General features: G+C 38.4%; 3 protein-coding genes across 12 annotated transcripts in view; 1 reads left to right on the top strand and 2 right to left on the bottom strand.

Annotated features, from left to right (window-relative positions):
- The window catches only part of LOC139961848 (uncharacterized), a 62,954-nt gene extending 58,690 nt beyond the window's left edge, over positions 1-4,264 (top strand). Inside the window, exons 15-17 of the mRNA XM_071961425.1 lie at positions 201-497; positions 653-763; positions 4,133-4,264. Coding sequence (XP_071817526.1) covers positions 201-338 — 138 coding nt within the window. The 3' untranslated portion in view covers positions 339-497; positions 653-763; positions 4,133-4,264. The remainder of the gene's footprint in view (positions 1-200; positions 498-652; positions 764-4,132) is intronic.
- Positions 1-13,270, bottom strand: part of LOC139961837 (uncharacterized) — a 249,171-nt gene that overhangs the window by 148,847 nt on the left and 87,054 nt on the right. The window lies entirely within an intron of this gene.
- Positions 10,049-13,270, bottom strand: part of LOC139961861 (uncharacterized) — a 51,102-nt gene continuing 47,880 nt past the window's right edge. For 2 of the 5 annotated variants that reach the window (XR_011791045.1, XR_011791044.1), the window contains exon 6: positions 10,252-12,577. Coding sequence is in view for 2 of the 5 variants with exons in the window: in XM_071961477.1 (XP_071817578.1) it covers positions 12,426-12,577 (152 nt within the window). In the remaining 3 variants the exon portion in view is untranslated. Of the gene's footprint in view, positions 12,578-13,270 lie in introns of all 5 variants that reach the window. The other 3 variants (XM_071961477.1, XM_071961478.1, XR_011791043.1) reach the window with 2 other exon arrangements.

Raw genomic sequence — 13,270 nt, 5'->3', positions numbered from 1 at the left:
AATGCACCAAAGACAGCGAATGTGTGAGATTTTGAAAGAGATACTTGTGGAAGACTTGATATGTAATCATTTCATGAGTGAAACCGCAAAGAAGACAAAGATGGAGGAATGTTGTGCTGCTGATGTTAGATGTAAGAGTGACTTTGATCTGCACCCAGCACAAAAATTTGATCACTGGAACTTTTTTTCATTTTTGACAGTGTTACAGAACAGGCTATGTGTACCGCCAGCCGTTTGTGAGACATGAACTGAAGCCCAAGAGCGACGTCGCCCAGTACCCAGCCGCCTCCACCAACTTCACTTACATCTACGACAACAAATTTGAGAAGAGCAAATAAGAGTCACCGATCAAGGTGTTGAACAGGAGGCAGGCCGGTGAGAAGACGAAATGGCTGAACACGGCAAACACATACTCCAAGGTGGAGGTAGCCTAAAAGTACACCGACTGGGGAGAGAAAGAGGAAGGGGAAGACGAGGGCTACAAGACGAAGATACACGTGAGTAGTAGTGACATGTAATTGGTGGTAGGCACATCATCCGTTTGACAGAGTCACCCGACAGAATCCCTAATTTTGGGCAATTTGGGGACTCATACAATTCAATTGATTATACGTCATCCATAACTCTTCTCTCTCGTTACATTTTTTCACAGTGGGTAGGTGACAAGGACCCCAAGAGTGGTGATGCAGTCGCTATCACCGATCCACAACAGTTTGCAAGACAGGGACAAGATCCTAAGGAGTACAAGAAGAAGGCTAAAACCGTGAGAACTTTAAACACTTAAATTTTTCATTCTTCAATCTCTCCTCCTTAGTATCACTATTCAATGTCCTCTTAGTGTTATATTATGTGTCTTCTTAGTGCTATGTTATGTGTTCTGTCATTCTGACATCTTTGATAGATGTCCCAAAGAGTGTCTGCCGATGAAGTTTACGTAATCATATTAGCCAGAAATGAATAATTGATGAGGTCACACCTGCATCCAACAGAACGAGGCATTTAGCTCTCATGCCACACGCTCCTTGCAGCTGGTGCCAGGACCGCGGTGGAAAAAGGCATGAATTTTAATACCTCATCCTTAATAGCAGAGAGACTGTGAATAGAAGTGTTATAATGTTACCAACGAGGATGTTAAATACTCTTTGAATTTCGGGTTAGGCAAGAGCGTTTTGGGGATGAGACGCACCCTGGACCCATCTCTGAAGTTCTGGCAGGTATAACTTACAGAGATGCTCGCAGGACACAGGTGCGTTGGAATTTTCCTTGTCTCTGGCCCCCTCCACCTTCGATTCTTCTCCCCACCCCCCCCACCCCCTCTGCATTTATATATTAAGTCCACATTCTTAAAGGTACCAGAGCTTACATTTCTAAACTACGGCATCTCTTGTTTTAGATTATGAATAGCAGAGCCACCCTTCTATTTCTGTTTATAGAATGATTTGCGTATCAGTATAAAGTATACCTACTAGGTTCGGTAGTATGTCAGCTGATAAGGTTTTTATTTTCATGGACAAGACCGTAATAAGTTGGTGTAGGGTTACACAGCAGTTGTACGGGTATGCTACTGTAGACAAGGAAGGAATAAAGCGCCCTCGCTACCTGTTGTGTTCCAACACCCCTCATACCAGCCTAACAGTGTCCTGTTTCATTTAAGCTTTTACACTGGTACGAGAGTAAACCACCTGTATCAGCCCGACGACCCTCTCATCAATAAAGTGTACTGTTTCACATAGCAAAGAAAATCCTGGAAAAATTAACAGAAAAAATGCAGCCAACTGAAAATTCTTGGAATGAATGTAATATTGTAAACATTGATCAAGATCTAATAATATGGTATAGTTTGATCAAGGTACCAGTTTACTTAAGAATAGAAAGTCTTTTTTTTTCGTCTGTAGTTAGGTAATTACTTGGCCGGTCTATCTCCCAATCCCAACAATTTTTTTAATGTTATTTGATTAAGCATTATCTTGACCGCACCTACCAATGGGCTGTCAAAAACTTAAGTATCCTTGCTTAGAAAAATTGTAAAAAATTTCATCTTTAATCCAAAACAAGCACTAAGTAATAGAAAGAGAGAAAATAAAAGGGAGGGGGGAGGGGGGGGCAATTTTGTTTTATCAATGTGCCTGGTGTGACAGTCGTAAAGATACCATTCATGTGCACTTATTAAAGTGTGGTGAAATTTATGAATGGTCTCGACATCCCTGCCGTTAGGTTCTATGTAGGTAATATTAGTGAATGTACCTCAAGAAAGTACATGTGCTACGGGGAAAAGTTGAGAAATTAGCCACCCCCCTCCTTCCCCCCACTCCACCCAGTAAAATGTGTGGGCAAATTGACACTGAAGCTAGTACTTGGACATGCCACTGGAGTTGCACTTCATGTTAAAATCAATAGGTTGAACAAACTTCCACTGATAAGATCGAATTAATTGATCAATCTCAACTTACTAAAAGCCAGCTTACTCGGAAAAAAATATCTTTCAGTTATGGCTTGTTTTGATATTCTTCATTAATGATTACACAAAGTGATTGGTTTTAAGTGTAGAAATCATGTCACCTTTTATGTGAGTTTCCATAAATCAGTGCTTTGCTTTACTTTTGTTGGTGAACTCGGTTTGATCAGTGATGTTCTACCCAACCTCTACCCCCCACCTATCCCCACCCCCAAATTGCAGTTGTTTATGAATTGGTTTGACTAAACTCACATGTTTGAAAGACTTGCCTGCAGCTTTTGTTTTCTTTTCAATTGAGTGTTTTGTTTTGAAATTATTTTATGAAGTGGTATTGTTTTCGTAAGCTTCACTTTCACCCTCATTTTGCATGAAAAATATGTTTTTATGGTAATGTGTGTATCTTTGCTGAACATCAGAAAGAAAAAAAAAGTTCAAGAAGATTATTTCATGATGAAACAATAGTTTAGAAAATTAATACCCAGGAGATTCTCAAAGAATATTATTTTAGATTTGCCAGATTTTCTGAAAACATCGGTTCTGATCCTGCCAGACTGTATGTTTATTGTTCAGTTAAAGTAGCATTCAGCTTGAAAATTCTCAATTAAAAACCAAACCATGTATACCATATCAAATACGAACATAATCGATTTTTGGGGACAAATTCTGGTATTTATTTAAAGTTTTCACTTGGGTTGGGACGGGGTGGAGGATGGGAGATCGTTGGTCATCAGATGGGGCTGAAATGAGGGAGATGTCACGCCATATCAAGATTTGTGGTCAGTGTTGTTCTGCGTGTCCTGCTTAATGAACAATGCTCTCATCTTCTGGATGATTCGACCAATCAGCATTCACTCCAGGACCATGTTAAGTTGTCACATTTTGTGGCATTCTTTTCCTCTACTTCCTTGGAATCTTAAAAGCCATCATTATTAAAGGAGACAAGCTTTATTGAACTGTTGAGAGAAGAGTGAACAAACAAGAAATTTTAAGAGGAGACTATGAAACAAAGAGATAGCAGTACAGTTGCCTTTAGTTAAAATTGGTCGTAATTCTCGTAATGGGAGTTTGTGGCGGTCAATGATTACACACTTCCTGGGTTTGGATAAACCGTTACAAGCTTCTGTCACTGGGTCCTGTCTTTCTTCCAACCTGTTGTTGACAAATTTATCTATTTAGAGTTCCTTCTGTCAAGAATTACGAGTTTTACTGTTTATCGCTCTTTGCTATCATCTCAGTGAAGCTTGAACATATATGCAAATGTAAAGTTGATAGGAATTATTAAACCTATAATGCATTTATCCATATAATCATTATTATGATGAACCTCTGCATGTACATTATATCAAAAATAACATTTCTGCTTTCCATCTTGAGAGAGGGATGTATATTTGACAGTCTTTCTGCAATATTTTATGTCATATTTTCATGCCATGATGGCCGCCTTTTATATATATTACAAATGGAAGAAGTATGAGTTAATTTTATATGAAACACATATAACAGAGAAGTATGAATTATATTATATTACACATGGAGAAAATTAAACTGACAAATGTGATGAATGGTTTCATCCTCTGCTGATTCTTGTTTTGGTCATGAGAGGGACGAGAGAAACACAACAGAGGTTTTTATAAATAACAGCTCACACCTCGTCTTCCTTGATTTTGCCCTCCTCAGCCAATCAACCCGAATGCTCAAGTCTACGCCAAGTCTAAAGGAATTATCCAGAGGGAGTACCAAGACGAGGCTGTACTGTACACGGCCTACGCTTCCAATCCATTCACGTCGATGTCAGAGAGAGAAATCCGTGATTACAAGAAAGAAATTGCGGCCAAAACTGGTCAAGGTTTGTTCATCTCATTTTACAAGTCCTGTAGATAAATTTTTTTTATCCAGGTTTTTTTTTTGGTGGGTGGGGTGGGGGGTCCAGGGGGTGATATGAGGGCTCACTGACACGGCTTGGGTCTATGACCTATCAGCCCTTGTCCCCCCTTCCCATCCCCTACCCCTTCCAAGGAAAGGGAATTGCCATGAAAGACAGATTTACACTCTACTTTAGATGTTATCATTACAAGTCTTTCTGTTTCACTCTTCAAGGAGAGTGAGAAAACCCATCTCCGAACGTTCCCTCCTTCGCAACACAGATTTGAATCTCTCCTCAGCAGTTCCATTTCTGGCTTAAATCATGTTACCCCCCTCCCCATCCCACCACATTAAAATCCTGCTCCTTCCCCCCACTCCAATTCTGTTAAACTCCGCTATCATCCCACCCCCCCCCCCTCACACCACCACTGCTACCTACTTACACCATCACCCTAGCTTATACCCTGCTCGTAGACTGAAATAGAATGGACTGTCGTCATACCTCTGGAGGGTGGTGTTGACCTACTCTCAGTCGGTGGATTACATCATCATCATCATCTCTCACTCATAGATCTACTTTTCTCTCCTCTTCCTCACTACAGATGTGAAGGAGATTAAGCTGATCGTGCAAGCCGAGGAGACCTTGAGGGCAGTCAGAGCGTGGAAGGTTCCCCCTCGAAGGACTCGTCCCTCTCGCCGACCAAGAAGAAGAAGAAGTTCCGAACGCCATCATTCTTGTCAAAGAAGGCAGAGAGCTAGAGGAAGAATCGCTACTTTTAAAATGACGAGTCAAATTTCTTTTCATAAGTTTGTTTGTGTGGAAAGTTGGTTGTAAACGTTAGTAAGCATTACTGTTAGAGTTTAACTCTCAGACGCTGTGAGAAGGAGAGGCGGCCAGCATATCTCCCAAGTACTGATCACAATAATCCTCCCTCCCCTCTCGTCATTACGATTTTGTAATATTTTTTTTCTCTCTGTGCAAGTACTATGTTTGTAGATGCATGATAACAGCTACACGTAAGTCAAGTATATGCCTACTCTGTGATGCAAGAAGCTTCTCTCGAGTGTCCATAGCGACAGTAAGTAGTCAAGGCAGCGGTCAACGGTATAAAAATGTCCAATTTTTTTTTTTTTGGGGTGGGCTTCCATTATATAAGTTTATTGCGTTGTTGTTAAATAGTGAAATTAACTCTAGACAGATCAGCATCATGTTCCATGGGAAATTTTCTCCCTCTCTTTAATTTTTTCCCCCCTTAATTTTCACTTAAATTTTAGGCTAACAGGATCGCAGGGCGTACACGGTCTATTTACTTCAGTCGCATAATGTAACTTTTTGTATAGTACATAATATCATGTATTTGTCGGAACAGATTTTAAGCATTGGAGTTGTATCACTTTCCTCGGTTAGTATTTTGTGTAGATATGTATGAGAATGGCAAACATAAAGGCTCCTTCCTTCTTGCATGCCCGGGTTGCCGTAACCGGACCATGTGTCGGTTCGGTTTGTGTATTTCCCTGAAATGTTATTCTCATTTGTATTTTTTTTTTTTAACCTATCTGAATGTTTGCATTGTTAATATCATGCATGTTGTGAAGAGAAAGTTTGTCTTTTGTTTCTGTTTCGAGGCCAGGTCACAGTGATAGAAATCATGATAACTACAGGTCTTTGACATATACAAACTGCCTTCACAATCCAGAGAAAGCCACTCATTCGTAATCTTATTATATTGGAGCACAAACGTCACTTTTTATGTATCCTTTTTTTTAATTTTAGTTCTTTATCTTCAAAAATCCAGCCATGATTTTTAAATGACATTAGAACTGCTGTTGTGAAAGTAGACATTGAAAATCGCATTGCTGAAATATTTCTGTATATTCTCGTGGATCAAGGACTATCAGACTAGTGTTATGTTGTAACAAAACTCTCTTCACAGGACGAGAGAGGCATGTTTAGAATTAATTCTGGACATTCCACAGTGCAAAGTTCCAGTAACCAATGAAGCTAATATTTACTTGCGCAGCTCTGTTTATGTGCGGTTATCAGGAGCAACACACAGAAATAAGAATAGAAACAATCCCCTAGCTAATTTATCATTTGTAATTATTTGTTTGGCTAATTCTCTAAAATCACTAAAAAAAAATTGCACAAGCATTTTTGGCCAGGAGTCTTAGCCATATCCAATTTCTAGTACGCCATGTACGATCCATGGAGATAGGAAATGATCTGGAATTGCTTTAATTTGTTTTGCCCAAAGATGTTAAACATAGTTAACGAGCAGACACTGCTTTTCTCTAATGTCAATAAGAAACACTTTGAAACTGCCTGTAAGGTGTGCCTTTGCTCTCATATAAACACATCGTGTTATGTTCACTTCACAGGCATGCTTCATTTTGTTTCCATATTTGAAGGATAACTTTTTTTCCCTTTTTTTTCTTTTTTTCCTATTGGCTTTGGATTCAGACCTTCTTCTTAAAACTTAGTTGTAGGAGTACCTTAGTAAGTGCAATTTTAATAGTATTGGAAACAAAAGAAAAATAACGTAATTATCATATAGGTCTTTTTGTGATTTTCGCAGATTTAACAATAGCAAGAAAATGGGGAATATTTCAGTAACAGCATCTGGTCAACAGAGGCCGATCTGTATGGAATGTGGTTTGTTTAGTAATGTAGTGTAGTGTAGAGTAGCATGAATAAAACAATTAACCTTGTTGAATGGATGAAGAATGAATGGGCTTTGTGAAACCTGGTACTTTGTAATGAAAGAAAGAAGGAAACAAACATTTCAAAGGGTATTTTGTTTTTCAAATATGACTGCATGTTAAAAATTTTATTATTTTCCTTTGGATATGAGATGTAATCTTCATTTGTACTACAAAGCCAAGCTTAAAATCAATCTTAACTGTTTTTTTCTTTCATAATTCATAATAATTAAATGGCTAGACATGTAAAGAGTATGAATATATTCCTCATTCCTTGTGTTATTAGGTTACGTCTTGGATGCATGTATTCATGTTTAAAGTATTTCATTACGACTTGTATTCTTACAGAAGGGAAATATTACAAATAGAAAGAGGCAGTATTTATAGACAAGTTTGGTTCAACTGATGTTCATTACAGATGTAGTGAAACTACAAGCACAATGAATATTCATGTCATATATCAAAATTAGCATGATTCCTATGCCTGATTTCCCATGTTGCCGTGTGAGCGTTTGTGTTTAAGTGGAGGGTTTTGCAGTCACCATGGGAACCGTTACCCCACAGATTGTATAGTTCATGCATGTAGTTTGCCTAACTAAAATTTTTGAGAAAGTAGATTCTTTGCACAGAAATGTTAAAAAAAGAATGGAAACAAAAAAAATATGGGAAGGTGAGGTGAGGTATAACTGCAAAGCTGTAAAATGATACAAAGTTCATAAAAAGTTTAAATTGAGATAAAAAGTTGAATGTATATCCTGTATGGTATTTAATTAGTGTTTTGTAACCAAATTTGAATATTGATATAACGAAACCTAAAAATGGTTTTCGAAGAGTGAATAATTACGGTCAGAAACGCTGTAAAGAAATTGCCACGGTATTAATTGTGACGATGTATTTGAACGGCTAGATCACCCAGGTTGATAGGAAGTGTTTTTTTCTTTTCCAGAAAATAGGTTCTGTTTTGTGAAGTGGTTGGTTGGTTAGAAGAGTAGACTTTGGATCAACTCTTAGGGGAGTGACAGGGTCTTCTCCTTTCCAATATTTATAGTTTTCGGACAAAAGGTATTGTTACCCTAGCCTTTCTAAACTCGAAATTTTCAATCAAAAATGGTGGGGGTAGGGGGGGTAAAAGAATCTTGACACATTTTGTTGCAGTAGAAACCAAGCATCAAAAATAATGCATGGGGGAATGATTATATATATACTGATTTTTTTTATTTTTTGTTTAGTAATTTGCATATGTTTCCTTTTCTTTTCTGTAAACAAAGAATGAACACATGTCTTGTGTTGTTCATATTGTGGCTTGATTATTGCTTGTGGGATTGGAATGGCTTCTTTAGGTGCTTTAGTTAATACGCATAGTCCTGTACCACAGATAACACCCACGCCATGTCATCGTTGTTGTAAGTAACCTCTACTGAGGTACAACATGGGAGGGGACGCTCCCACATCGCGACGTCTCGTCACGGTTTTTTGCACAAGGGGTTAAGCGTTTCTATCACAGTACACGAAGCTCTGTCTCACGTTCAATAATTGCAGGAACCACTGGTTTCTATTGTGTACTCTGTCTCCATGCAACTGCCTTTTTCTTGTATGCGATTCACACATGTGGTTCTTTGCACTTTTGCTTTATAAATGTTGCAATATCATGTCCCAAAAGAAGTTGAAAATAAACAGGCAGTCCTGAAATTCCTTTTCTTTCTGTATTTATTTCTTGTCTGTCTCTCTCTCATTTCTAGTGTGTCGAAGAAATAACAGAGCGATTTGAGAACTTGTCTGGTCCTTACAAATGGCACTGGAAGTTTACCTCGCTTAACATGCATAACATCCATAATCTGACAGACTAATTTGCCCAAAAAATAGTTATGACAAGACAGGATATTGCAATCGATATGAAAGCTAGATGATATTTCACAAAAATCGTTTTGCCCTTTGAAAGGCCTTGTAACTAAAACAGGTCTACTACACCTTTTAAACCTATTGAAACATTCTGTAATGTGTTTTGTAATGCATAATACAACACAGCCCACCCCCGGGTCCCCACCTTTTGCTCCCCAACTTTCAGTAGAACAATTTTGTCAAGAATTAGAACCTTATAAACCCCAAAAAATCAAGCAACAAAGGTTTCAGGATTTGACTGCTTTGAAATCACGTATCACTGGTAAAAGGGTCGATCGCCCTCTTGCGGCCTCTTTTTTGGTCTGTTTTTCACTTCAGAGGAACAATAGGAAAGCGAAAAACTTTTAGGGGGAACAAAAGATTTCAAAACCTTTGTTCGCCCTAAAAGTTTTTCGCTCTCCTATTGTTCCTCTGAAGTTGAAAACTGACCAAAAAAGAGGCCGCAAGAGGGCGCTCGACCCATTTTACCAGTGATACGTGATTTCAAAGCGATTTCCTCCTTCCATTTGGAAGTATGAATATTAGAAACGAGCAATAATACTCAACAGTTGCTTTGACGCAGTGGTAAGTGCTCTGGACTGACAAACACACTGTCGTGAGTTCAAACCCCAGTGAAGGCAGTTCTCCTTTTACTATTCTTATATCTCTTTCCTTCCATTATGAACCTTAAATATTAGAAACGAGCATTATTTCTTAACAGATACAGTGGCGCAGTTGGTAGTGCCTGTACCCGGAGAGCAAGACCAACCTTGTCTTGGGTTCGAACCCCAGTTGAGGCAGTTTTCCTTTTACTTATACCTCTTTTCTTCCATTATTGAACCTTAAATATTAGAAACGAGCATTATTTCTCCACAGTTGCTGTGGCGCAGTGGTTAGTGCTTTGGACTGAGAGAGACAGACGAACACACTGCCATGAGTTCAAGACCCAACCACAGCCTTTTTATTTTCTGTTCTCTGGAGCAGGTGGAAGTATAAAGGTAAGAAACGAAGGTTATTTCATTGGGAACCAAAATGGTGTAATCGGTTGTTCCGTCTGCAATGATACTGAGCAGCATGGGTTCAAGCCCTGGGTGGGTGAGTGAATTCTGTAAAAGGAATTCCCCCCTACAAGGTTCCCAAGCGGCACCCGAGTTGGCCGCCACCCCTCCCCCCGACAAGGTTCCCAAGCGGGTGAAGTGAGTTGGCCACCACCCCCCTCCCTGACAAGGTTCAGTGGAGGGGAATATATTTTAAAAACTAGTAGTCCCAACTACTAGATCTTTAAATATTTGAAATGTACTGTAGCATCTCACCTTATGGTCTAGTGGTAGATAAAAAAACAATAGGCATCACAAGGTCCCTGGTTTAATTTTATCTCATGCTTTTCTTTTTATTCTTTTGCAGCTTACAAGTAAAAAAAATAACCAAAACTTGCAAATAAACTATGTCCACTTAGTGCCAACAAAATATTGCATCTATATCAAACCCCCCAAAGAGAGGAGTTTTAGCATTCTCTACACAGGGGGCAAAGAATTGTGATTTTCTTGCCATATAATTTGCACAAAATCCCACTCGACTATCTGACTGATGTAGAGTCAAGTGAGTTAACATTTGTTCAAGAATTAAGTGAAAATCCACAAATGATCAGACAATTTGAGCTCCCTAGACCACCAAACATGTACTAACTCACTCTTTGGACATCAACCTATTCAGTCACTGATAACGTTTTTACAGTACATAAGTTTTATGGCCAAAAATGGTTTAAAATCCAGAAAGAACAGTCTTCCTTTTATGTGAAATATAGACCCATAGATGTTGAATATGTATGAGCAAATGGGCATTACCTTTTACCTTTTTATGAGTTAGCAAATCAGCTCTGCCACCAACCTACCCATTCAATACACTAAAATATTTTCAAAACCAAAGCCATGTAGTATATATACTACACAGAAGGCAATTTTTCAGACAGCCTGTTAAACCCATGAGACTCAACTAGTGACAACTGCCAGGGATCACTTGAGGTGTGTTTTAAGATCATCCAACACATGATTATCACTTCTGAAGCAGATATCATTTACCTGATTGACTGTTTATGCATTGTTCAAGGTTACTTCAGAGCTATCTGTAATTTGAGCCACTTCACAAACTAAAACTGAAGTTGACCAAATTATGTTCACCAAAAGGAAATGATTGCAATGGAGAACTCACAGTGGGGGCACCATCATACCAGGTGTGCGATTCATCCGACCTTAACTTTTGGAGTTATCAAGGTGGTCAGAATTTGACCCTAAGGGACCTTTGACTTCTTCATAGAATATTCAGTTCTTGTACATTTCTGAGCATGAGGATAATCGCAGCTTTGATTTTGAAGCTAAATATGTCGACAAGAATTTCAGGCTTTTGGCAGCTGATGACTCCAATTTACATTTGACCTCTTAACAGAACTGCTCAAAGTGTAATGCTCAGTGAGGGGGACCTACCACCTAACTATGACATTTTACCGATGCTACAGATGTTCACTGAACTCGACTATGAGGTTATTGTATTTTGGCCACTGATGACCTCAATTGACCTTTGACTCTGCTCAATAACTGGAGCAGCCAAAGAATACAGTGCTGTAAATTTACATCCTAATTTGCATGAAATTCATGCAAGATATGCTTGGTGAGTCACCACGTTACAAGTTGGAACATCACATATACATACGTTTACATGCATACATACAAGCCTAGATTTCTTTTTGCTATTGGCAAGGAATAAATCCCAGATTCCTGGCAGAGGATACTTATAAATTCCTTTCTTCTGAGATTAGAGACTCTTTATGCATTAGATTATCTTTTAGCATCATCACATGACCATCCTTAATGAAAAACTTTTCATAATTTCCATCTGTAAATCTGAGAAAATTTTCAACACGATACCCTTGAGAAGAGCACTTTTGAAAATATGCTAGAGAGAAAAACCACCTGTATTTTTAGGTGCAGGTTAGAGATGGTCTTATGGTATTGCAGAAGTATTCAAGACTATGCATGAAATACAGATAGATTTCTGCAGAAAAAATTCTGCCAAAAAGTTCCTTAAAATCTAGGAAAGCAATATTTCAAGTGTTTTAAGTACAGCTTTCATAACAGTATTCTCCATTTTATCTGTTGCTAAGGAAAAAAACTGCATATCCTTGGTGCTTCAATATTTACACACATGGTCATACAAACAAAAAAGTAGAAAAGCTTATATATAAAATATCTATTAAGAAGCTGCAACATCAGTGGCTCAAAAAGTTTGTGATCCTGAAAGTTGGAGACTGGCAGGACTATCTGGTAGCTGGATCGAATCACTTTCCGATTCTTCTTCAACTTTAGTCCTATTTCTAATCTCTCTGAAGGAAACTTCCATCGGCTTGTCTCTTTGGATTGATGAAGCGTTCGGCACGTCGCTACCTGAATTGGAACAAACTTTTCTGTCTTCTTCTGCCTTCAGGAGGTTATTGTCTGGTAAGCCTTTCCTGATCCGGTCCGAGTTAGAGCTTACTTTACTCAGCGATGAGACTATCAGCTACAGGGGCTTGGGATTCCAATTTATTGTCTCTGTCTGATGTTTCGTCATCTTCCCAAGTCTCTTCCAAATTTAATTCTTCTGGAGGTCTCTCGGGGAGCTGTTCCATGGTGGACACCATAGGTGGTTCTGTCCAAAAAAAAGAGTATGAAAGAAAATTACTAGATAGGAATACACAAGCCATGTAGACGAAAGTACTCTGCATAAAGTGTAGATCCTGCATGTTACATTTGAAGTCTCGAATGAGTCGATAATAGTCAATAAGTTTAAGGGCAAACACAGATTGCTTTGGGTGATGGGAGGGGGTGGGGGAGTAACACTTTCTTGGTGGGATGGGGTCAGAGCCACAGACAGAGATGTAAGAACATTTAATGATTTCCCTAACTTACTGTATGTAATGTCAATTTTTTGTTTTATCATTTATAACCCATCTACTAGTAAAATGTCTAGTATTGTTGTATCAACTACAGTAGTTACAGAATTTTATTATAAAATGTAAAAAAAAATGTAAAAAAAAAGAGGAATATATTACAACATGAAGGCTAAAAGTATTAGAGTTGCAATAGATTTACAAGCTATATTACAATGGAAAGACATGAAGGAAAACTTTAAAAAAGATGACTTTAGAAACAAACCTCAGCTAATTTTTTGTGAACCATTGAAAAACAGTGCTATCAGGCCAGACTGGATTTTTTATGCCACCTTTAATTTTTGAGGGAACGACCCTTTAATTTGCCGAGGTTTATCGGTTTAGAATGACAAGACTATTTATACTTTAACCATGATTTAGCTCAGTTCCTCAGATCCAACACAAAATTACAA

This window comes from Apostichopus japonicus, chromosome 20, assembly GCF_037975245.1.
Source record: "Apostichopus japonicus isolate 1M-3 chromosome 20, ASM3797524v1, whole genome shotgun sequence".
NCBI classification, from domain to species: Eukaryota; Metazoa; Echinodermata; class Holothuroidea; order Aspidochirotida; family Stichopodidae; genus Apostichopus; species Apostichopus japonicus.
This window is presented reverse-complemented; position numbering and strand designations above follow the sequence as displayed.